At 42.7% G+C, this 25,568-nt stretch overlaps 1 protein-coding gene across 4 annotated transcripts; it reads right to left on the reverse strand.

Annotated features, from left to right (window-relative positions):
• Nucleotides 1-44: 44 nt before the first annotated feature.
• TMC5 (transmembrane channel like 5) lies at nucleotides 45-22,647 on the reverse strand. 4 transcript variants are annotated; one of them, XM_069029579.1, is made up of 23 exons: nucleotides 22,565-22,647; nucleotides 15,874-16,035; nucleotides 15,142-15,326; nucleotides 14,667-14,771; nucleotides 13,838-13,924; nucleotides 12,985-13,084; nucleotides 12,320-12,410; nucleotides 11,750-11,998; nucleotides 11,454-11,605; nucleotides 10,769-10,913; nucleotides 10,073-10,228; nucleotides 9,366-9,532; nucleotides 8,978-9,056; nucleotides 8,498-8,595; nucleotides 6,744-6,839; nucleotides 6,086-6,161; nucleotides 5,352-5,485; nucleotides 4,048-4,221; nucleotides 3,566-3,644; nucleotides 3,143-3,235; nucleotides 1,981-2,082; nucleotides 1,643-1,688; nucleotides 45-223 (listed from the first exon to the last, which is right to left on the reverse strand). In XM_069029579.1, exons 2-23 carry the CDS (start codon nucleotides 15,945-15,947, stop codon nucleotides 147-149), a joined length of 2,565 nt encoding a protein of 854 aa, XP_068885680.1. In that variant the 5' UTR covers nucleotides 15,948-16,035; nucleotides 22,565-22,647; the 3' UTR covers nucleotides 45-146. The 4 variants fall into 4 exon arrangements, with proteins under 4 accessions (XP_068885680.1, XP_068885681.1, XP_068885678.1 ...); XM_069029580.1 differs by lacking the exon at nucleotides 45-223 and adding an exon at nucleotides 649-1,073 and having other exon boundaries at nucleotides 15,142-15,266; XM_069029577.1 differs by lacking the exon at nucleotides 45-223 and adding an exon at nucleotides 649-1,073.
• Nucleotides 22,648-25,568: the final 2,921 nt, after the last annotated feature.

Raw genomic sequence — 25,568 nt, forward strand, 5'->3', positions numbered from 1 at the left:
GCACTGCTGAGTCACCATCCTCAGTGCAAACACAGCCGTACACACAGGGAAACAATAGAATTGAATCTCTGCTCTTGGATTTTGTGTAAAGTTGGTCCTTTTTTCTACACCTGTGGTGGCTGGGTTTGGATTGTCTTTAGCCTGAATTATGAGCAAGAGGAAGAGATGTGCCTCTTTCCCAAGCAACAAGGGAGGAAAAAAACAGGCAGTAGTAGAAAATGAGCTAAACAAAAAAAAAATATCATGGTGATGATAAAGTTGTGGCCCTGAATAAAAAGAAGCTGCATCAAATCTCACAGTCATGCACGATGAAAAACATAAATCTTAGATGTATTACTTCCAATCAGTCCTTTATGGGAAAAGATGTGTAAACTTTCAGTTTACAAGCAATAGTTTTACACAGATGAGAATTTTGATAAGTACTCTTAGTTCTGATAGCTTCATTAAAGCTGCTTTTAAGTGACTGTAATAAACTGTAAAAATGGCTCAGAAAAATGAGCCCAGCTCACACAAGTTATTTCACAGCCATTACAACATCTCAGTCATTAAAAACAGCTGCACTTTAATATCCTTCTCTTTATTTGACCAATACTTCAGGTTTGGTTCAGATCAGATAAAAGCCATTTAAGCAAAATAACTGATATAAAATATTTTTAAACAGAACTTTTATTTACATTTAGGCACAAGTTTCCTTATATTTAGTCAACAACACGTGGGCAGCTGTGGAGGGAGCTTTACTGCATCGAGGTGATGCCAGTCCTGGGGGAAGGCAGCAAAGCAGCCCCGCCCGGTGGGTATTCCCTATCGCAGCAATAAACCGGAGTCCCGACGCATTTTGCCATCAGTCCTTCTATTGTTTTCTTCCGTTAAGAGGTAAAAAATTGAGTGATTCTTCCAGTCGTTAGTGCAAGAGAGCACTGCTTTCTGCAGACGCCTGGCAGTGCCCTCGCTCGGCGCTCAGGGCTGGAATCCTCCGGCGCCGTCCGCCCCCAGAGCCGCTTCCCTGGCGCGCAGGGCGAGCGCCAGGGCCCGGGACGTGCCGGGGCTGCGGCGGGGCCGGGCGGGCTCCGAGCCTGCCCGGCACAAGGCAAACAGCGTCAGCCGCGCTGCTGGCACCAGCACCACCCCCTCACACCCCCCCGTGCTCTGCAGGGACCTCCTCTCTCAAGGTTTTGGGATGAAGTTCCATGGAACAGCTCAAACTACCACGCAAGAGCCCATAGCTTTTTTTTATTCTGAGCATGATGATGTTCTAGGGACTCTACATCATTGGTAACCTCTTCTGAGATTCACAACAAAAAGTGAAGTCTGTCTCTAAAGTGATGTGAAGTTCTTGCCTGTCTTTTGGGCGCTCCCATAAGACAAAATGTCTCATTTACCCAGGAATTTTGCTCTCTAGTATACAGAAGCTGGGGGTCAGTCTTTAGAAGTCACCACCACCAAGCTACCACAACAAGCTACAGCAAGCACAACCTGTAGAAAATATTCACCCCACAAGCCCAGTCATTTTGTTTTCTCTTTACACAGGATGCTAAATCGCTGTGTCCTTGGTATGCAGCTGTCACATGCTGTGTCTGTTCATCAAACATTTTTACTGAGCTGAATTTCTAAGAGCTTTCTGTGTTTCACCTTAGTTGCTTACCTGGTGGAAAGTCACTGCTGCTCGAGATCCCAGCAGAAAAGGGATGCTGAAAACAAAATTCACAAGCAGGTTTAGGTCATGATTTCTTTGTGTGTGTTATCTTGTGTTTGAAAAAGATACCAGTTACCTGTAACAAAACCATACTCTCCAAGGCTTGAGCAGGTTTGTGATTATGAGTGTTCCAATAGCTATTCTGATCACATTTTTCTATCTGTTGAAGTTAATCTTCAAAGTCATTTCCACGCATACAGGAATTTGCTCCACATACACCCATTGCCTATGTCATGCCCCAGATTCCATATAGGGAAATCTACATTTCCCTCTTTTGACCAACTCACCTCATTGTAGGATGTGTTTTGACTTCTGTCAAATGCCCTTCTTGGGTAGCCTGGCACTTCCTGGGCAGGTTGCCTGGGTGGGTGGTATGAAGAGGAGCTTCTCTGAAAAAACAGTGTTTGGCATTAGCAGTCTGTGTTCTGGCTTCCAGCTGTGACTTTGCAGTCAGCACTGCTCACACCCTTGTTTTAGGGAGATGGCCTTTCTACTAAATCCACAATGAGGTCATTCTGGCATCTCCTTTTGAAATCTGACCTTAACAACTACAAGAACATCCACACTTGGTGGAGGACCAAGCCTCCCTCTCAGGAGCCCCACTCGTGACTCTCAACACGGCCACAGGTTGTTTGAAAATCCCCAGCACACAAAAAATGCCCATTTTTATTCAGCTCCCCTCTTTGCAGTCAATATTTACTTGCATTATCACACACATATTTATAGTTAGCAATAGATCAATATCAATTATTATCCATATTTGGTTTTTTATTTATAGAATCGTTTTAGTGATAGCCAGTCATACAGGGGGATTTGGGTTTTTGGGAAGAAGGAGAGGAACCCACCAAACACTTTCTTTCTACCACTATATAGGTCAAGCCAAATAAAAACACCAGGCAGCACCTGTATGTGCACATTTTAACACTCATTTGATGGCTTAGCAGGCAGGACTGCCTTGAAAAATAAATTCAAGTTTAGGACAATAGTTGTCTATCAGTGTTGTATGGGATTTAAAATGGGCTTAGATCAAAGCACTTGGTTTTACCTCAGCTGAAAATAACCACAAAGCATAACCCCCTAAGGAAATCCCTAGTCAGGGGAGGAAGGCAGCCTCCTTCTTAGCCTAGGCAAGGTTCAAGTGTGACCAAATCCTTTGGTGACCATCACTGCACATGAACATTAGGAAAGTTTTCTTGAAATTTCATAACCATAAATTATATCTGGTGAGGGTAAGAACTTTTCTCTATCCTTCTCAGGTTGAATTCCAGCCTGGAACATATAGCTGGGGAACTTTCAGAGCATCCTTTTGCTGTCTGGAGATAAGCAGTAAACATTTAGATGAAGTTTTAAACACGGACTTTTCCCAAGCCAGCAGCCTGTTTGCACAGCTGGAGGAGCCACCTGGAACTGTACCAAGTAATGGAAGAGCAGATGAGCAGTCAGACTGACCTGCTGGCCTCGTCCCCTCAGCGCAGACAATCTTTGGGTTGCCCTTTGCTGTGTCCGTAGTCTTTTAAGCAGAAACAGCTTTTCTTTTCCTGCCTGTAGTCAAGACATAGTTGATCATCAGCTGGAATGGACTAATTGTCCTTGAGAGACTCAAGGCCTGTAAGTAACCACTGGCCAGAAGAATTCCTTCTATTCTAAACCAATCTGTCTACAGAGGGAGCTGCAGCAGCACATCTTGAAGATATAATTCTTTTGCAATAACTCTATTTGTGAGTTAGATTTCCCTGCAACCCCCATGGGGAAGGGCTCCCACCCTCCCCTGCACAGTTATAGGAAAAGCAGGTTACAGCCCCACAAAGCTGGATGAGACAATCAACATAGAAGCCAAATTGTACAAAAGATACAACAGAAAGCCAAACTTACATTAATAATCTGCTCATGTAAGCGTTTGGTCATGGCCTTCCTTCCTTGTATTATTTTCCAGTAAAGATAGGTAACAATTCTAAACAAAACAAAACAGGTCCAACATATGAGCATTTTATTCTAGTCAGTGTCTAGATAGAAATGTATCTTGTTTATTTTTACCCATTAAAAGACATATATACACACATCTCTGTATACACACACACACACACACATATATAAAATAGATGTATACAATTACTCAAGGAATGGCAAACACATAAAATTGCTTAAAACATGGTAAATGCATGAAATTGCTTAAAACATTCTCTTGGAAAAGACCCAAACATTTATGGGCTTGTATTCAAGATGAGAGGTACATTTAAGTGAGTCAACAACACAAGATGCATTTTGGATAACAAAATAACATAGAATGCCTTTGTCATTGCCAGTTTTTTCCACTTAAGGCCTTTTTCTGGTTCTTTTCATTAGCAGATACTTACAGTACAATAACAGAGAGGATGAAGAAGAAAAGTTCACTTGTAATTAAGTTATGGTAGATCCACACTACCCATTTCGAGGCAGTGTAACTTTCCAGTATTTGTATCCACTCAGAGACTGCAGCATACATAGAAGACAAGCCTCTGAAAGGACCACATCCTTCTGAAGGTTTTAACCTGAAAGTGTGAAAAAACAGCTACTGAAAGCTTTTTATGTTAACCAGTGAATTAGTTAATATTGTGATTTTGTACATCAGTTTTCCACAGCCCTCTGCTGTCTTTGGGCTCCCAGGGTACTTCCATGATCTGTGTTTCATTGTTAACTTGTGTCCCTCTCCAGCCATTAAATGCCCACCCCAGACTGTGCAGTGGGAGATGAGCCCTTGCTGCAATGGATCAGTACCAAGCCCTGTGAGCACAACCTTGACCTAAATGCAACATGTCAATCACTGTAACACATGATACAGCAAATTGGAAAACATTTCACCACAGGGAACCATCATTTCACCTTGCCTTCAGGGACATGAGTCACTGCAGATCTTCAGTAACAACAGAATGTGGTGAAATAAGGCAGCCCATTATAGGAATTAACGTTTTCAGGTAGACTGAAATAGGAAAGGGTTTGCTTTGAAACTGAACCACTCCAGACAGTCTGAAATTCCCACTTGCCATCTGGAAATGATAGCTCTGATAGCTTTCATCCCATCTGGTTTCATGTGTTGCCACCTGTCTCACTAAATATTGAAATCATGTTGCTGACAATTGTCAAGAGAAAGGCACATCCATGCTGCCCTCCTTCCCACGAGCAGAGTAACACACACAAAACCAAAGCAGCTTTAAAATACTGGTGACAACCCAGCTGCATTATTACAGGGTCAGCACTGCCTGCAGAAAGAGCCTCTGAAGCTCACAAATAATCCAGAAGCTGACCTCAGCTGAGTTTTCCCAGGCCTGTCTCTGCTGCAGACCCAGTATCACCTGTAACCAGAGTAAGTCCAGGAACCAGGACTCGGTCACAGAGTCTTTTGGAAGAGGAGGAAAAGTAAAATTTGATGCGTTTAAATAAGAATCCAAAACTTCAGTGCAACTTTGTTTCTCCTGCCACTTTCTCATGGGACAAGTTACTCAGCGAGCCCCATTCTCCCAAGCTCAATCTTGTTTTCAGAATACAGAACATCTCATGAGCATCTGAAACCTTCCACCACAAATTAAAAAAAGTTCTTCTACAGAGAAATGCAGACTTCTCTGCCTGGTATCAGGTCACACAGCATAATTTAGAAGGCCTGAATGCCAGTGATCTTCCATACCTCCAGACAGTGACTCCAATGACAGACAGGACTCCAAGGAAGGAAGGACAGAAGAGCAGGAACAGGAAGGATGTCATCATTTGAGCAGTTCTCCAGACTTTGCGAGGGGGCTGGCAATTCCTCATCAGACTGACCTTTAAAGAGATGAAGGCACTTTGGAATGCTGTTACCTGCCACTTCAACTTGGTTTACGCCAATCCCACTGAAATTGCTGGAATGGCATCTATCAAAAGTTTCCAAGAATAACTTTTATGTGAATTTGATAGATATACTCTAGTTTTAGAAAACTTCAAGAATGTAGTCTTAAAATAGTAAGAGGCAAAATGAGGTTCTGATGGGTTCTTCAGAACTCTCTTGGGTAGAGTTTGCTTTTGCAGCATATGCAAACTCATGGTTCAGGGAAGCCTGAATCCATCTTTCTACAGACAGCTCTGTTCTTCTGCATTCAGCACTACAGACTGCTTCATGACCCAGCAAACAACTTATCATCTGCTCATACTACTGAGACAAAGAATTCTGAAAAGAAGACATTTCCACCATGATCTTTAGCTGAATCCCTCTGCTTACACCTACATAACTTGGCAGAGAGGAGTTGCTGGGGAGTAACTGGGAGGCCAAAATCACGGCTACAGGCTGAGTGTCTATATTGACATAGACACTTGTCCACTGTCAATTTCCCAGCCTTTAATTTTACTACTTTATTATTTACAATGAATACATGTAAAGTTTGTTACCTTTTTCACAAAAAATACTATTAAAAATGCTACCATCTGGATACCAGGCAGCAGAGGTGAGAACAGGATACCAATCCTACAAGAAAGGATTTATTGGAGAAAAAAGTTACATCTTCACTATTCACCACTCACTTCTCAGTGCACTGGAAGCAGAAAAATACCACAATACTTTCATATACAGATAGTGTGGGATTATTTAGAAATGTGATTGTTTTAATCTTGATCCTCTAGCAGTAAGTGCACCTTGGAAAACAGGCAATTTCAAACACACATATCCATGTACAGATCTGCAGAACTCTCTTAGAGTAACATACTCGTTCTTGGAAATAAGGCATCTTTTCCAGCATTTAATGCTGAGACTATTTCAACAAAAACATCATCCCAGTGGGAAAGTAAACATAACTCCAGGATACTCCTGCAGGAACCTATCAGGTTCCTCCCAGACCAGGTGGCAACCTGGTAAACTACTGACTGAAGTTATTGTTACTGCCCACATAATTACTTTGGCAAGTCACAATCCTTTCCAAAGGCACTGAACAGGTCATCTCCCAGACATTTATCCTGTTCTTTCTGGGAAGCACCCACAAACATCAGAATAAGAATCTTCCATGACATTTCTAAGTGCAAATGAAGTTTTGGCTGTAAATTTAACACTTACCAGGTCAAAGTCTGTGCATAGATCAAATCTAAAACATTTCGTCCAATATCAAATTCTGGCAGCCCCAGGCTCACACAGACTGTAGTTCCAATAATTCTGGGGGGGAGAAACAAAAACTATTGCACAACAGCATTTGCTAAATGATAAAGACCTCTGTAAAAATCCCTGTAAATGACCTGAATACTTATTTAGAGACTGCATTAGTGTCATGCAAAGCAGCCACAGCTCATTCATTGGACAGCACAGCAAAAATGAAACAACTTGAAATAAGCAAATTCCCGTAACACACAGCAGGGTTGAAATAAGACCTAGTACATATTTCACACAACCGAAATAAAAAAAAACAACAAGGATTTCTTACTGTATCAGTACATATCTATACTACAGTAAGTAACTACTTGTTACTTACTTTAAGCACAAATATCCTTGTGCTTAAGCAGCTGAAATATCAATGGGCCTCAGTACAAAATTCTAACAGTGTTTCATGTCCCAAGAATTTTCAGCCTCAATAAAAAAAATAATGAAAGACAGATACTCAACTTATCCTTGAGTACATCCTACTTCAAACTAACTGAGCTTGCAAGGAGCTGAAACAGACAGATAAGCAGGTACTGAGAGGATTCCTACTGAGGACCAACAATCACTTTTAGTCATCTCATTTTTCCTGAGCTGGGGAGATTCAGTTTTTTTGGTTGTTGTAGCAAGGGCAATAAAGATTTTGGTAACTATCACATCTTGATACCACCTTACCAACTGCATCATCACCAGAGCTGGGCTTTCAGGAGGTTACTCTGAACACAAAATATTAAATACAAGCAATTGTACTTTTAACCTTTCACAGGCCTGTCAGGTGCTTTTGCCCAGCTTAGGGCAGGCCGTTCATCACATGACACTGCAGTTTTAGTTCTTTGACCTTTTGCTGGGAGGTGGTTTTCTACCTGAACACAACCAGAACAGGAGGATTAAAGTACACTGGCAAGAGCTGTGGAGGAAAAATCTTCAAGGGCTTCCCAACATTGTTTTGTATTAATTTAACAGAAAGTTAACAAAGTCCTACCTTGTAAACCAGACTTGTTCAAATTATGGGCAAAGAACAAACAATGGATCTCCTACACAGAAGTATGGCCAGGAACCTAACTGCTCTGTAGAGCTGGCAAGCACTTAAATACTGCCTAAGCCATAATTAATGTTTGGCACTAGCAAGGCTCACACAGCAAATGTCAGAAGTGAATGACTTCTTCCTTATGTGCTGAGCTGTATCCACATCCAGTCCACAATACTTTCTCACCTATCATGCTGCAGACCTCTACATTTGAGAGACTCATTACATGCTTAATAAGACTGATAAAATCAGATTTTAAACTTGTGGACACTATAGTGACATAACTAAGAGGGGAAAAAATCACAGTGGGGGACACAGCAAGGAAAGGCAGCAGTGTGTCCATGTATATGCAGAAAAGATGGGTTTGTGCTTGAGACAACTGGTTGTCACCTCACTCTCAGAAAATCCGTGAGAGTAGATTGTGGCTTCCTCCCTGCACGTGTTTCCATCTCCAAAGGGAAAAAGGACACGCTGGCCTCCTTGTAAGGAGGAACAGCAATCTGCACCAGGCATGTACACAGAGACTGCCTGATGGGGAAAGGAAACTTCAGAGGTGCCACAGCCACGCTTCTGCTGGGTTTTTCTCACATGGAGAAAGCAGATCATATCTTTGGTTAATGAGTGAAAACGAGATTAGAAAAGCAGTACTCACCTTCGTAAAAACTCTCCAAAGAAAGAGCCAAGCAAACAAAATATGAAGTCAACTAGAACAAGACGATAGATATCTTGGCCAACCAGAGTTTCCCAGCACTTTAAGAAGCAGAAAGAAAAAAAAACAAAACAAAACAAAATCATACCTAGAAGTTAAAAATCATGCAATTGAAACATTGTTCCCAGATGCTTGGGCATCTGAAACTTGATCAAAGATCTGAAATCTTGATCAAATATATTCTAGCAGCCTGGCAAATCATAGTTGACTTCTCAGTGAACAATGCTGCCAACCAGCTGAGACCTGAGCTGGGCCATTCATTTTTTCCTACAGCTCATTTCTCTCAAGTTGCTAATAAAAACTGTTAGGATAGGAAACTCAGCTTCCCAAGACACCACATGTACTTCCTTAGCTGAAGTCTCTTATCAAAGTGGCTCCTAACCTGGCACTGCAAGTCAGAGATTTGTGGTTTTGAAACGTTACCTGCGACTCTGAGGTAGCCACAATGTTAAGCCAGTAGTAGCTCAGTATTCCAACAACTGACATTTTCAGGATGATAATTCTAAAAAGAAGAAGTAACAGTAACTGCACCAACAGCTGGTCCATACCTGGAGGGAGTGATGGCAGGGTGACCATTGGTCACACTTTATTATCTCCTCTTGGCAATGCAGAGTGCCAGGACTAACAGGAGCTCTCCTGGGAGCTCAGGTGTGGCATTGTTCTATTGTCCTGGCAGAAGGGGAGCTGGGCATGACAACCTTGGCACAACATCTGCTTAACAGCCCCCCACACCACCCAGCCACAGCTTTGTACCCAAAAGAAGTCAGACAACTTCAGGCCAAAAGCACAAAGAGGTGGCAGCAAGAAATACCTGGTAATAGTGACATATATGTGCTGTCCAGGAGTCTGAAACCTCTCCAAGTGCCCAAGCCAGGAGAAGAAGAATGGGATCAATGTGTTGAGGAGAGAAGCAATCACAGGTAGCACCAACATGGCAGCTTGGCCCTCTAGGTCATTTCTATGCCCTTTCATAAACAGCTTAGAGAGGAAAAAAACCATAATCAAACAACCCAAACTTAGAGCCTTAACCAAAGTGCTGCCTCAAGGTGTGTCCACAGGGAAGCCCCCAGCTGTTCTCAGGTTAGAGACTGTCATGTTTTATGGGCCCATGACCAGAGGCACAGTGACCCTCTCCCCTTCTCCTACATTATGTGGGACCCAGAGTGGGAGCCCCAGCTCAAATGCAGCTCCTAGGGAAGAAGGGGCAGGTCTTTCTGGGCCTGCTTCTTGTTGTTTGTCCCCAGGCCACCAGATGCACTGTCCCTAAGCTGACCACGGGCCCAGGCAAGCAGCTGCTGGAGAGAGAAGGGAGATTTGCTCAGACTCCTCAGGTCCCACACTCTTGCCATAGTCCCCAGCGGGATGGGCCTTGCAAAGCAGCTCTTTAGGTGCAGCAGAATTTGTGTCTGCACTGGCAGCAACAACAGCTCTGCTCCCCTGTGCTCCTCGTAGTGAACAGAGCAGTGCTCGTGCTCATGTGAGATACCCACGTGGAAAAATGCAAACTCTGGCCTTTACCTTGAGGTTATTAATGGAGAGGAAGTAAACACCAGTACAAGCAGCTGCTGCTGTTCCCAGGGAAGCAACCCAAGCAAGAAGGTGAACAGCAAAACGAAGAACTCTCTCCATCACAGAAAAATCTAGAACCTCTTTGTTTACTTCAGTGAGGTCTTCCTGCAAAGAAACAATTCCTAATGAAGAAGTTCTTAGCCAACAGCATAAGGCAAAACTTGCTTCAAGGAACTACTTGAGAAACTGAGTGAGAGACTTTTGCTCTAGAAGATGGGCAGAAAAATGTCCTAGGAACATTTACTGGGCAACTTTGTGTTCCTATCCTAAAAGTCAAGTTCCACTGATAATATTTTCAGCCTGCCTTTTGTTTATAAAATGGTTAAATAGCAGGAAGGAAAAAAAAAACAGAAGAAATGTTTGGCAAATATTTAATAGTCACAGAGATTCATTCAATAGAACAGAAGCATACAAATATTTATATGTAGCTTAAAGACAAAAGGAAAACAAGTAGCTAAGCCATTTCCAGGAGGTCAGACCAAATGAAACTCAGAAGTCAGGAAGATTTAAGTCTCTCAGGCACAGGTCTAGCACACTCGTGTCACTCTGCCAGAAACTTGCATGTGCACACACAAATTTGTATGCACAAATAAGTCTCCAACAGAATGACACACACTTCAGTTTTGTACCTCCTGTGGTTTGTACCTTTATCTGTGTGCTGAGATTCTTTTGTTTCAGCTTCACAGCTTTTTCATTAGTTATATTGAAGTCCCAAGTGCAGAGCAGCTTGCTGGCATTCCCAGAGTATCCCTGAGGGTTAACTAAGTTCCTGGAGAAGGATTTTGCCATGCTGCAATTAAAATAAAACTGGTGAGATGTGTAACAGGGATATTCATCAGGTCTGTACAGCAGGGCAAGAAAGGAGATTTGTCAGCTTTCCATCCCATCCCATCCCAAGGTTACTGAACCTATGTCAGAGCATGTCACATAAGACAATGTGGAAAATAAACTTTCATGTAAGGAACTCTACAATTTCCATCTCAAAATTGTTGCTGACAATCTTTCCCTCTGGAAAGCCACATCAATAAGAAACAATGTTAGCAGCAACAGCTTACAAAAGGGGATCACAGTATTCACTGGTTTTGAACTGGGATTCTCTGTATGTCCCTTACTATTTTGCAGTTATTTTTAATTTCTGTAATAAAAGATTGATTTCTGGAGACTGTCTTTTAAGCAGAAATTTCTACTTAAACTCTACACCTGTAAAGAAGGACTTACAGAAACATACTCAAGTAATTATTAATTCTAACTGTTGACAGGATGGGGTTTTTTATTGTCTGGCTATTTTTTTACTTAATATAAGAGAAATAAGAACTCACGGTCAGGTTACCTGAACAACAAGATAAGAAAACAGATGACAAAATATGTTCCAACAGTGAAAATATAGGCCAGCTGCATGTTGTAAGATGGACCATTCTCTATTTTACTGATTGTAGCATTGGTGTAAAAGCCATAGTAGAGCACTGTTTTTTGAAAATAACCCTGAAAAGACAAGGACATCATTCAGAATATTTGCTGTCACCTCCATGGTGGAAAGAATCATCATCTGAAGACCAGTTAATGGAGGTGGGAGCTGTTCTATTCCTTATCATGAAATCACAGATGTGATTAAATTTAAATACTTACAGCTCCAGTGAGCAGCTCCAGGCCCGTGAATGAAAGGTTATTTGGTTCTGCTGCAAGGAATTGAGGAATTGTGATGAAACCAAAGTTTATGAGGAATGAGAAGAGGTTAAAATTTAGCAGCCACTTCAAGAAAACAAAGTAAGAAAGAACACTTGTTCCAAACTCAGCACCAATGATCTTCAGAGCCTTGTGCCATATCTGCAGTAGGTGAAAATATTCTGAAAGAGTATTTCCAAATCGCCGAAATGACTGAAGGGAAAAAGAGGAGAGAGATGAATCTCAGCAAGCAAACAGGACTCAATTTCACTTAATGAAGCCTCTCATTTTGATATTACTGTTTCATTTTGATGTTAAGAAGGGATTTGCCCCACTCCATGCACCATAAGATGGTTAACTGGTGCTCCTAAGTGCTACTGCAGTGCAAGTCATTATTAACGAACACTGCAGCAATTACCTGGATCTTTGGAAGGTTAACATGAAGCAAGACACCAGATTGCTCTGGAGACAGTGATAACATTGCAGTTGGAGTGGTTTGCTCTGCTGTGACTGACAGAAGTCTCTGGCACTTACCACTGCTGCTCCCTGCAGACACTGTGTACAGCAGGAAGGGTGAGCACCACGGTGCCTTGATTTTTTTGTTATTTCTTTAAGAACTTTATTTCTGTGGAAGAGCAGGGCAGGGGTGACAATCATTATAGAGTTGTAACTGAATCAAGAAGCCTAAGGAGATGCTGCAAATACAGTTTCACCCATGTGCACATGAACAGAATTAGTGCAACACAGAGATGTTCTTAGTGATTCATTTTATATTAGCTGATACCACAGCTCCTGTCACTGCTCTGACAGCATGTTCTACCCCCTCCACTGACTTACACTGGCAGCAGAAATTAAATATACTCTGTGAGGAGACAAAACGATGGTTGAGACCATGTGGTCTCTTCTCCATTTTCGAAGACCAACATCCAAGTTTCCTTTGAAAATAAATCTCAGGTCATAATTTATAATCAAATCCCAGGACCTTGATAATCTGTTTTATATTACCATGAGAGATTCTTATCTCCATCGTTCAATTATTTTCTCTTGCAAGACATTAACTTTTTTAAAGTGCATTAAGAAGTACTTTGTCATAAAGTGACAAACCAAACCTCAGCAGATGGAAAATGCCCATAATTGATAGCTAAATGTTGCTAGAAGTAAAAGTTTATAAAACTAAACAGATAAACTTTTTTTTTTACCTGATCTCTCTCCTTTTTTTCATGGCCTCTGGAAGCTTCTGGATTGCTTTAATCCTTTCATTGATGGACATACTTGCAAGACTTCCAACTAAATCTTCCTCTAACATCAAACCCATGCAAAAAACAAAATTTGAGGATAAGAATATGGTAATTTTTATACACAACATGAAATGCACATAACAACATCCCCCATTTACACTGCTACCAAGGTGAGCAAGCTCTGAGACTTAATAATAGTGCCCAGAATATCTTCAGTTCCCTCAGAACTCTAAATCAGATGCAAGCAAGCAGTACAAGAATGTTCACAGATATAGCTTCAGTATAAAGGAAAATAAAATACTGAGACAACTCCAAGATTCTGGTCCATTGCTTGATCACTGTTTGATAGTTACACTTCTGTGATGCTACATATTGACTTGAAAGTTAAACTTTTGCTTTATTTCTTCTGTAATGTTAGTTGATGTTAGTGCCCATACTTAGCACTGCCTATGCCACAGACACACCTGTATGACCTGATAATCAGGCTGCTTTTGCATAGCTGGAATTTGATGCTAACTCCAGACACAGCGGCTGAAAACAATCCATTAACTGGTCAAACAAATTCTAATAAAGAGCTTAGCATTTCTTTCTACAATTTAACACATTCATACTGCACTGCCCTTCATTTATCATGGGATTTGAGTGTGTTAGGAAAGTATAAAAGATTAATCACTAGTGTAACACAAACCCAAGCTGTCCCCATAATCACGGAAGGGCTGTACATGCAACTCTGGTGAGAAACTAAGAGCTGTGCAACCACACCATCCTTGCAGCAGACACTGTCATAAACTGAACCACTTATCCCACCCCCTACCTTCACTGCACGCTGGATCTGTTTCAAACACAGAAGTCATGAAGATCTCATCAGGTGGTCTTCGGTTGCGTCTCCGAATGAAGCTGTCTAAATAACGTGCATTCTTTAGGAAGCCCAGATAGTCCTGACAATTTGACTTAAGAAATTGAAGTTTCACTTTCACAGGAACACGTTAAAAGTCTACCCTTCAATCTCACTGACTTCATGCAAACACACTCCCCCACTCACTTCTTTCCTGGTCATGTCATGTTTGACAACTGCATCCACTTTTTCAGATAAACGCTGGAAAAGAGGAGCTGAGCCCAGTCTCCAGCTGTCATGGAGAACTCCATCTAACCCATTCATAAATGCACACATTCATGATTCAATTCATTATTCATTTCTTCCTAGAAGATGAGGCCTTTCTTTAAAAATCCTTCCACTGCCTTCAGGGGGATCATTTTAGACTCCCACTACATCATGCTGAGTAAGTTACATGTGCCAAACTCCCATTTCCCTGGGGCCAAAATGCAGCTGCTCTCTCCACCTCCTTTCATCCACTTATCCAAACACAGGTGACTATATTCCTTAAAAGCATCTGCCTTCCAGCCATGACACAGATGAGTTTAGCCACAGCTTTCCTCGACTAGCCTTCCCAGTAAGCTAATGGCAAGTTCCAGTGTCACATCCCAGTGTGGAGCTCAGCTCTCTGGTGTGGAAGGACCCTGTTGATGACTCCTATTGTGTGAAGATATTCATACCTGAACAAGAAGGCTTTAAAATATTTATTAGTATTATTTTATGGAGGGTGAGACTGACATGCAATATTGTGATGCACCACAATCCTTACCTTCTGATCCACTGGAAATTCCGTGGGTATAGGGATAATCCAGCAGATGGAAGGTAGACTGTGGGGTGTAAGTCAGCTCTGGCTCAGGCTCAAAGGAAAGATTGTCTGTCGAAGGGAATCAGAGTTACACAAAGTCGCAAACTGCTATGGGCTATTTACAGACACAGAATACCAACCCTGTGACAAAATACAGATCTACTGCCAGCACAGCAACCTATTCCTGCAACAAAACTCCCATACTCCACTCCAAAGTACATCCTAGTACTCAAAAACTTACTCAGTCCATACAAGACAATATCACTTGATCTGTTAATGACAGATTTGTTAATAAAACACCTGAACAGCTTAAAAGAAAAAAAGAGCTAAAACTATGTACAGAGTTGAGCTCTGCAGAGCTGCAGGACTCCCTCAGGATGGAGCACACTGTCATTTGTCCCAGTGATTCTCTGAGCTGGTCACATGAGAAGCTCCATACCTGTGAAATTTCCATATGGACTTGTGCTCGGGAGGTCCTGGCTGCACTCAGAGGCAGCTCCCAGCGAGGCCAGTGGGATGGCCACAGGGTAGCTCTGCTCCCTCCCTCTGCCTTCTCCATAGGAGCTGTGCAGTGAAGGATCATAAGGGGTTTGGTGAGAGAATGGATTGCTTTGAGAACTCCCCCTGTGTAAGCAATAAAAAAAAAAAAAAACCTGTCATAAAACCCCTCAATTGCTATCCTTAATAATTTGCTACCTATTAGCATCAAATTTGAGTATGTTATAAAACAAACTCTGATACTGAGAGGTAGCTTGTATTTAGAACTTCAACATCATAATTCTGATTTGGTCATCAAACGAATTAGGAAGGTTAAAACTTTCCTCTACCTGAAGTTAGCTTAGACTCTTACTAAACAGGAATACCTGCTTGGAAAACAAAGGTATCCAAAGTTATAGACCCTTGTGAAAATTGCTGGAACTAAAAAATATCTACAGCATTATGCCATAAATACATTTAACTGGAATTCATCCAACATGTAAAAAATAAACACACCATTTCCCTTGAATGCTGCCTTCCTGGTAACAGCTTTAAAAATTTGTCTGAGAATGAAAGCATAAAGGAGGGATCAAAATAAATCTACAAATTAAACCTCCAGAGAAGTAGTTTCTTCTGCATATAAATGATTTTATTTCTTATGGCACAGTCACACAGCAAAATTAAATAAACTCACCTTCTATCAATTTCCAATGTCTCAGAGAAGTGGTAGTCTGGATTTTCAAAGGCTTCATTGTAATGATAAGACATGACAATTCCTTGGTTTGAAGGATTAAATCTTCCTTATTTTTGTCTCTACTGCTTCATCAATATGTTAATGGGAAGACTGATTAGAGACCTGATTACAAAATAGATGCAGGTACATAAAAATTAAAAGGAAGGAACTCCATTTTAGCAACTTAGAAGACTCTGCTATTCTCCTAACAAATAACATGAAACAATATAAATCAGCAGTGGTTGAAATTCATGCCATTTACCACAGGAAATTGGGGTCCACCAGAAGTTTCAGGTAAAATACGAACTAATATTTCTCTATAGTGAGGTCTCCCCAAACCTAAGGAACTGCAATGCCACTGAAGTTTTCCCAGCACTAATGAGGCCAGGCTTTAGAAGCATGTCAAAACATTAAAAAAAAATAAAGCTCTCCCTCTCCTCCTTAAATAATAAAAACCAAATACACAAATTTTCTCCAAAAACTTCACTACATTTCCAAAATCAAAGAGGAGGTGAAGCCTGCCCTGTTCCTTGCTAGCAGAGCATATCTAGGCTTCAGTTGGGAACAAGGGACCTGCAGGACCATGGCTTTGTACAGAGCTGACAACATCTAGAGACTCATTTTTAATGAGGGCTCTTGTAATTATTTAATGCCTCGACACCTTAAATAGGTCTGGTTTTACATTTAGATTTCTCACAGGGTGCTCCATTTTAATCTTAAACAAGCCAGACTTGGCCAGAATTTATTGAATGGGAGTCCTCCTGAGTCAGTAAAAAGGGAATGTTACATTAGAAAAACAGAATCCAAATTAAACAGGCAGTTCTTACAATTAATCAAAAATCATACTCAAAATAAAAATGGAAACTATTTTTAGCATTTGTTCTTAAAGGCACCATGCAATTTTCCTAAGCTGGCAAGCTATTCCACAGCAGGGAAGGGAAAAATAAAGGATAAAGGGCACATCTGGCAAAACCCATCAGACCCTATTTTTATTTCAGCTCCATTCCTAGAAAAGCAGAGCTGAATCTCATTTAACAGTAGACTCTCAACAAACTCTTCATTTGCAGTAGATTTTATTTGTGATTTTCACTGCACCAAAGGAAGTATTACATCAGCCATCCATATCAACCAACTTACTGACATCAACCAACCAGAAGGAACAGATCAGCCTGGCTGGAAAACACATCTAGTGCTTCTTTCTCTTACTCATTTGAAAGGCCTCTAGGCTTATCTATAAAGGCTTCCTCAGAAACTCAAAAAAGCCCAAGATAGATTCTCTGTTGGCTTTGTCATTATCCACTTCATTTTCTTTGAGTCTTATGATGCACTGCATGCCAGGATCACTATGAAAGTCCACAGTTTACAGTCAAACACTGACCCCAGCATCTGAAACCACTCTGGTTTTTCTCCACTCACTAAGTTTTAAGGACTTGAAATAAATTCTCTGCATATGCTGAGGCAAATTCAAATCTGGCAGTTTATACATTTCTGACCAGTCATAGCTCACTGGAAAGAGCCCAAAGCAGGTAATGCTCAAAGTAAACCATCTCTTTCCTCTTTCCAACCTATGATGGAATGCAGAAGCCATAGCTCCAGGAAAAGATACGACATTTAGACTTAGTTTTCCCTTTTAAAAAATTATTGAGAAGGAAAAAAAATAGCTGGAGGACAGAGGTCATTTGTGAAAGACAGAATGCAGGATCCTGACAAATCTTCCCTTTGCAGAGTGGCGTTCATTTGGTGATTATGCTTTTGGATTTCAGCGAGCAACTAATCTTGCTGAAACAAACAAATCCTGTGCACCTTCTCTGGAGTACAGAAGGGTTTAGCATCAGTGGGTTTAATGAGCATTGATATGTAAATAAGTTAGAAGACCTGTGGAGAGTGTGCTTTCTGCTCAAATCGTTCAACCCAGTAATGATATAGACCAGGAAACTCCAAGCAGTGCAAACTCATACTTCTGGATCTTTTCCCAGAAAAATAACTCCCTTCACATCACAGACCAACAGCCTTGACAAAATATTCCAGGTTAGTTTCATCCCTTCCTGTGCAGGCAATGTTCTGCTATAGACACTAATCCTCATGTAGAACATAACAAACATTAATATCTTGCCAAAACAGCACTTTGTCCTGGCATCAAGCTTCAGGAAAGCCACTTAAACCATCAAGCTCCTTACCTGTAATCCCTCAGTAAAAAAGATTTCTTAAAGTAAATCCTGTTTACACACATCTTGAAGTGGAATAAAAACAGTGAATTCCAGAACTACATCATAGATAACTTAATAATGCTGAACAAAGAGAACAGAACTCATGGAAGAAGGGATTCAGGAGGCTGAATGTGCTCTATTTCTGTAAAGATAGTTCAGTTTTGTAGGGTGTGACTAGACAGGGCTTCACCATTACTGAAGTTTTATTCATGAATCCCTGTCCTGTTTAACGTGTTCCACACATCTTCATGATGAAAAAATCAGACTGATTTCTGAAAGCCAAAAGTGAGTTTGAGAGACGAGCCAGAGTTTTACACTCTGCATCAGCAGCTGGATTCCAGTACTGATCACCACTCTTCCACTGTGTCGGTCCCAACAGTTTCCACACTTTGGCAACAAACCGGGAAAGCCTCTCAGAAAATCTAAAGGGCCTGTGAATTGACACTAATCAAACACTACACTGGAGAAAAGCTCATCTCTAACTGATGTATTAGCAAGGTAACCAGCATGAATCATAGACGGAAGCAAAAGCCACTTATCTTTATGGCACCTTGCCAAAGTACCCAACGAGCACCAACAAAGCCACCTCCCATTGCGTTTTTATTGATGTCAGGAGGGTCAGTTACAGGAACCAACATCAACTCTGCTACTTTAGACCTTGAATTCAATTTCAACAATCTAAATGTTGCCTCTGCTACAAGTGATCTTCCCAGTGACAGATGACAAGCAGCAGCACTAAAGACTCCCTATTGCATAGGGAGAGACAAACAAATTGAGAAGGGAGAGCGACAGCATCCCCCTTACAGTCCCATGCTGCTGTCTCTCCCAACAGCTTGCTGGATCTTGAGCCCAAATGGATTTCCCTAGTCCTACAGTGCAATGGAACCTACCAGAATCCAGATCCCACCCTCCCTATACCTCAGCTGTTCCCAGTAAGAACAGGGTCCAGAAAGCAGCCAGGCAGAAGGAAGCAGGAAAGTGTCAGTTTGCCTCCAGCTGCTCTTCAGCATCATGAGCTCTGCTCCTTATTAATTCTTTATCCATTTTTTTACACTTACTCACTTTTTTGCCTTATCCCTTCCATTTAACATTCCCATTGCAATTCCCCCACAATATAGTAAGACAACAGTATTTTCATTCTGTCCACTTTGTTTGCAAGTTAAATCCTTTGTATCACCTGTGGTTGCTTAGACAATGTTTTTGAAGAAGGACTGCCAGCTACTTTGTGTTTGCAGTGTCTCAAGCAGGATTTTACTTCTTCACCTGAGTTCAGAAACCTTTTTTATTAAACATGCCCCAGAAACATCTAAAAAAAGTTACAATATGTAGTTAAATTTTAGTGTCCAGTAAAGTGTTATAAAGAGGAGGCACCTACAGTTTTTGCTTAAAGGGAGTGGGTGAAAGTTCAGATATTTCATTAATTCTGTGAAATTCACGGTACTCTCCCTAATCTACCACACACATCCCTGCTTCTCCACCCAAAAGGCCCCACAGATCCACTCCTATGGATTGAAGTACATATGACAATGACTTGGAATTATCTAATCCTTTCCCTGGAGGCTCCTTTGTGAGCAATTCTCTGTGTTTACTGCTTTGTTGCTTTTATTCTCCTAACTCTGACTACAAGTGCAAACTTAATTCATTGGGAAAATCGTAAGGACTGAGATCTACAACTACTGAAATTAGAGAGAGGGAACTGAAGAGCAAGAACAGTAGACCTGGCAGAGAGAGGTAAGGTTAGCAAGAATAAGAAACAACACTGCATTTTTTCTTTAACCTTTGAAAAACATTACCTAGCTCATAGTCTGACCATTATGGGGGGAAAAGGGCTGAAGCAAGAATCATTTCATACCAGTGCAAGTCAGCCTTCTGACTAAATTCCCAAACTGCAGACTGTCACATTCTTTGCATTTGGCGGGACTAAATCTTGCTTTGCAAAACAAGTTTTTTAACTCTATTAACCAGTATTGCCAGCTACTTGTATTTGAAGGAAATAACTGCTTACAAAAAAAAAGGAAGGAAGTGAATTTTGAGTACCTGGTTGGAATTTCATTTTCTGCTTTCAGTGGAAAGGCAGCCCACCACAGCAGGTCTGTTAGAAGATACTGCTTCCTAGAAGAGTTCTGATATTTTGCCTTAAAAGAAAGCTCTGTTTATTCTGCACTTGCAATGGATACCTATCCTCTTTCCACCTGCAAACTGTACTTTAATGAGCAGTATCAGTTACAGGAGTCTCATTCACCAGTTCAAGTGTAAAAGCTTATGAAGACTAGACATATGATTATTTTGGATAACGCATAGGAGCTTACGTACACTCAAAGGTTTTGGACCGAAAAAGGGCATGGTTCTGTTTGTAATTTCAGGTTTAACTTCCTGTTAAGGATATTCTTGTCTTGTTACTATTTGCACAAGCAGCATTTAACAGGACCCTGAGGGAAAACAAAAACTTTATTTGTCGGAATATTGTGAATACCAGGAAACTAGAACATGGCTAGGGGGAACCAGTCAAAAGAAGAGAACCAGTTTTGTCACAGGTTTCTCCTAACTCTTCAAAATCCTTATATTCAGTTTTCAAATTTTTTGACAAATAATTTCACACAAACTGAACTTTTTTTTTCCCCAAACAAAATGCAGCTCCATTAAAATCCAATGTAGCATATTAGTATGCTAGGGGTCTATTCTACAATGAACACACACAACCTATGGACTGTAAAAGTCACAATGAGAGAGTTTTTCACCAAAACGTAAAGGGGACACCAGTGTAAAGTTCTAGGCTCTCTTATACCTGCCCACAGAGCCATACCACACCACCTCAGCACTTTATCACTTTCTTGCCTAAAAGTCCTTCTGACAAACTTACTTTGGGGGAAAAAACAACCAATCAAACAAAAAGCACCGAAAGACTAAACATAAAACTAAACAGAAGAACCTAAAAAAAAATCAGAGATCTATTAAAATGCCCTAGGGTATATCACCATGTCCTGCAGCCATAGGGAGGAGGAGAGAAGATCCAGCAGGCAGGAATTGTGCAGCAAGATTGATTTATTTCATTAGTTTACAAACTCTTTTATAGACTTTTTCTTCATAGTCTAATTGGACAAAGGATCAGCCCCGCCTTGGGGTGATTGGCTACAATACTAAAACATCCATTGTCAAAATATTTTCTACTGTAGCATAAACAAGGCTTTTCCAAGGTTGCAGGTGCTCATGGTTTACAAAACTCTGCGAGTAACTTCTGTGGGAGAGAAAAGTCTCTCAGGGACTTAGAAGAGAGCAGGAAAAATTCTTGCTAACAGCAATATTGTATCCACAGAGATCAGTTCGGGTGGAGCGCTGACACACCAGCCCAGAGGAGGTGCCGCTCCAACTCCATCCCTTGGCGCCGGCAGGCTGCTGTCACCCTTATCCCGCACTGGGGCTGCGTCGCACGGGCAGGACCGACAGCACCCACACCTCGGAGGCGGCTCGGGAGCGCTGCCGGGCTGCTTCTGCCCACCGAGCAGGGTCAGAGCCGCGGCTGGCACGGCTGGCAGAGGCGGCAGCGGGGCAGGGCGAGCAGAAATCAGCACAGCTCCCGCTCACTGCCGCTGCTTACAGGTTTGCTTTGCTAACAGAGCATTACTAATGACAGCGACTTAGTAATAAAATCCAAGACATGAAGATTTGGCTTTTAGATGTACATTAAGTACTCTGCATAGAAACGTTTCGGCCTTTGTAGGTTAAATAGTAAGTCTGTGGGTTTTGAGGGAGTCACAGAGTGAAGGACCACAAAGAACACGAATACTGAAGCCCGAGATTTCCCTCACCTATTTAATACAAATTCCCGTTACCTATTGTAACACAAAAACTCACAGCCTGCTCCTTGGACAATACAGTGCCACATCCATTCGCTGGCTACCAGACACCAACATGCAACCTACCCCAAAGTGAAATGTCACGCTCTAGGCTGTGTCCCCAGCCAGGCTGGGGCCACACCTCAGAGCGAAGAGCGACACTGGCTAAATACCTCAGGGAACTGTGGCTGGTAATCTCCCATGGGACCAGCCCTTCCAGCTGAAGGCAGAGGAAGCTCGGGTGTGACTAACGGGGCGATAAGGCTGTGAGGTGCCGTTCGTGCAGCAGGGCTGACACCGAGCTCTGGGCACCGCGCTGGGTGGTTATTCACCTCTCAGAGAGCAGAAGCCGAGTACATCCCTGCCATACCCGCAGTCCGACCCTTACGGTTGCATCACTCTGGGCGAGCAGCGGCCGCTTGGAAGCGGCAGCCACCCGCCAGGGCTGCGGCGGCTCCTCCCGCTCCGGTGCGCGGAGAACCCGCCCCTCCAGCCCCGCCGCGGGGCAGCCCCCGCTCGGACCCTGCCGATAGCGCTGCTCGCCGCAGCCCCCGGCCCTGCCCAGCCTCTCCGGGACGCGGAGCCCCAGAGCCGCCCGCCCCGGCCGCTTACCTCGCTCCCCACCCGGCCGCCAGGAGAGGCTGCCCGGCCGCGGCTCTCCCGCTCCAGGTGCCCCGGAGCCGCCGCCCCGCCCCGCCGGCCGCCCCTCCCGCCGCCCGGAGCCGCCTCCGGCCCCGATGGCGGGGGACCCGCCGTGGCCGCCGCCTTCCCTTCCCTTCCCTTCCCTTCCCTTCCCTTCCCTTCCCTTCCCTTCCCTTCCCTTCCCTTCCCTTCCCTTCCCTTCCCTTCCCTTCCCTTCCCTTCCCCCCGACAGGGCTGTGCACGGGAATGCACCGCCAGAACGGGGAGCTGAAGTCCTGCTCGTACGGCTCCAGAGACAGAAAAACAACCCGGCGAAGTTCTTTGCTGTTACCTCCCGTGCAACACGTTGCTATGTTTCTGTTTGAGCTCCAAGACATTCGCTCTCGTTCTCCTGCAAATTTAAACACGGTTTCTTTTGGCCTGGGATAGCAACAACACCACAATAAAAGGACAGAGAGAAACAGTTCACAGATACAGGATGCATTATCTTAATCCTTGGATTAATAATTTGTAGATCTGAGATAAGGAAAGACCTTTCCTCATATTTTTACTTGAATTAAAGGAAGGCTAATCTAATGGCGAAAAATTAGTTCACTCTAGTAGAGAGCATAATCCACAGTTCCTGGACAGGGAGTTTAATACCAGCCCTTCCTGTACTCTGCATGGACCAGAAGGAGCTTCTCCTCTAGTGTGACACAGAGATACTGATTTTTCATGTCTTTCTCCTTTCCCTTCTTCCCATTTCATGCAGAGGTATGAAAAGCTATGGATTGGACAAAGCTCCAGCTGAGCACCAGGCAGGGTGCAACACAGAGAAGCCAGCAAAGTGTTGGGGTGGTGCCTCTTACAGGAAGTTCTACCCCAAAGCAGTTTAGCAAGGATGCCTGCATCACCTTCACTCAGTGCACTGCAGCTGGCCTTGGGGATACCCCAGCACACTACAGGCACTGCCAGGGAGTTCCCAGGGCCGTTCCCAAAGGCCAAGGCTCTCCTCTGGGAGCAGGAGCATCCTCAAACTGAGCGAGGGGCCAAACAGCCACCACTGGGATGTGCACAGATGAAGCAGGAAACAGAGTAAGGAAAAGACTGGCTCTGCTGTCCCAGACCTGTGGCCTGCCCACTGCCTTTTTCATTTTTGCTAATACTGTACAGATTATAGACCCCCAGCAGCTTTTATGTTGATATCTCTTGTTACATGATTTTGTCATGTTTTATCTCCCCAGAAAACCACACATCTTAAAACTTCTACCAACTATTCCTCAGTAACTTCTCTGGTCAGCAGGACTAAAAATACAAACAAATGAGAAATACCCCTGTCAACCTTTGGATTAATGCCAGTGGGGTACTGGTAATAAATCAATTTGCTCTATGTTCAGCAGCTGTGCTGGTGTAACTGCTGATGATCACTTTTACCAAATGACTAGTGCTTCTGCAGCCTCTAAACTTGGTAAAACATGTTTATCCTGTACCAGACACATTCTACATAGACTTAAGTGAAGTTTTCTAATGCTACTTCAAGACTACGTTTTGCCCCAAGCAACATTCCTGGCATGGCTGCAGAGGATCTGTCTGCAGATCTCCTGTTCTGACCCAGAGCTGCCTGCACGATGCACAGGCCACAGTGCGAGGTACCACGGCAGTCGAACATGAGTTCCCCCAAAAATTAAAGCGATCACTCAGAACTTCCCTGGATGTTTAGAAGCATTTTTGAGCTGTGGCACTAGGAAGAGGAACCATACAAAAGAAAAAAATGTTCTGGGTATGGATGGTGTTACTAAATGTGACAGACCAATCTCCAGCATCCGGGGAAACAGAACGTGGCACTGGCTTCCATGCTCAGCACAGACTGAGAGCTGCTGCTTTTGTGGGTAGGGAACGCTGGACAAATGATATATAAGTGAGACTTAACCACACTCCCTGCGAGTGACTGTTGTACTCTGGTAGAATCATCCATTCTCTCCTCCTCAGCATGGCTGTCTTCCTGTTTTTCCACCTGGGGTTGCTGCGATCCATAAAATTCATTGAAACATTTCCAAGTGTCATAAAAGCTTTCACAACTGAAAAAAAATAACATTAGAGAATGTTCTCACAAAATTCCTGGGGAAGTCAATCTTGTTTCAATTCCTCCAATCTTTATTTAAATTTGTTCTCACGGGATCATTAACACAACACTTCTCTAGAACACAGAGTTTCAGAAAGAGTCTAATTAACCTCAAGTGTATTATTCACCTTTCCCCTTTGTATTCTTCATGGTAAAAAAAGAAACATAAATAATAAGTGAAACTGCCACCCCAGGTGACAGCCCAGGGCAGCTTTACCCCATAAATATTCCTGTTGAAGGCCACACAAAGATGGCCCATGCTTGGCTGGCTTCAAGGCACCAGTAACAGTGGGTACAATGCACATTCTTATCTGGCACATGAATCACACACTCAGCACAAATGCTGAACAACACTAAATGATTTTTCAGGAATGCTGCTGAGGGGTTTTATTTTCCATCCCCTGAGTTTTTTGGAATGATCAGCTGGGAGTTGTCCAAATGAATCCCATGAAAAGTGGTGCTCAACCAAGGAACCACAATCACCTGTGCAAATGTGTATCACTGAGGTGTCCAGCTCTGTTACGAACACCCCAGTCCTGCTGAGACTCTCATCAGCATCAGCCTTTGCTATACAAAAAATCCCACCTGGCCAAAACCATCCTGGGGATCCATGAAAAGAAGAAGGGAAAGAACTGGTAGGCCTCCAGACTGATTTACAGAAGGATGAGGGCAATCCATACTAGTTATAGAATCATAGAACCATCAAGGCTGGAAGAAACCTTTGAGATCATCAAATCCAATCATCAAAAACCAACCTGCCAGCAAGAAGGCAAGGACACCTCCACAGTGTGTTTCTTCGTTTGTTTTTAGGTCATTCAATGCTATAAGGAAGTTGCTGTGCTTTAATTCCACGTCTCCATATTTCACAATATT

The sequence above is a fragment of the Aphelocoma coerulescens genome, chromosome 14 (assembly GCF_041296385.1).
Source record: "Aphelocoma coerulescens isolate FSJ_1873_10779 chromosome 14, UR_Acoe_1.0, whole genome shotgun sequence".
In the NCBI taxonomy this organism is placed as follows: domain Eukaryota; kingdom Metazoa; phylum Chordata; class Aves; order Passeriformes; family Corvidae; genus Aphelocoma; species Aphelocoma coerulescens.

Excerpts from the sequence above, each read along its gene's own strand:
- TMC5 (XM_069029577.1), bottom strand. The coding sequence starts at position 15,947 with ATGTCTTATCATTACAATGAAGCCTTTGAAAATCCAGACTACCACTTC. Across the intron at positions 9,533-10,072 it reads TCTCCATTAATAACCTCAAG|CTGTTTATGAAAGGGCATAG; the intron begins GTAAAGGCCAGA and ends TTCCTCTCTAAG. Across the intron at positions 1,689-1,980 it reads AAAACACATCCTACAATGAG|CATCCCTTTTCTGCTGGGAT; the intron begins GTGAGTTGGTCA and ends TTTTGTTTTCAG.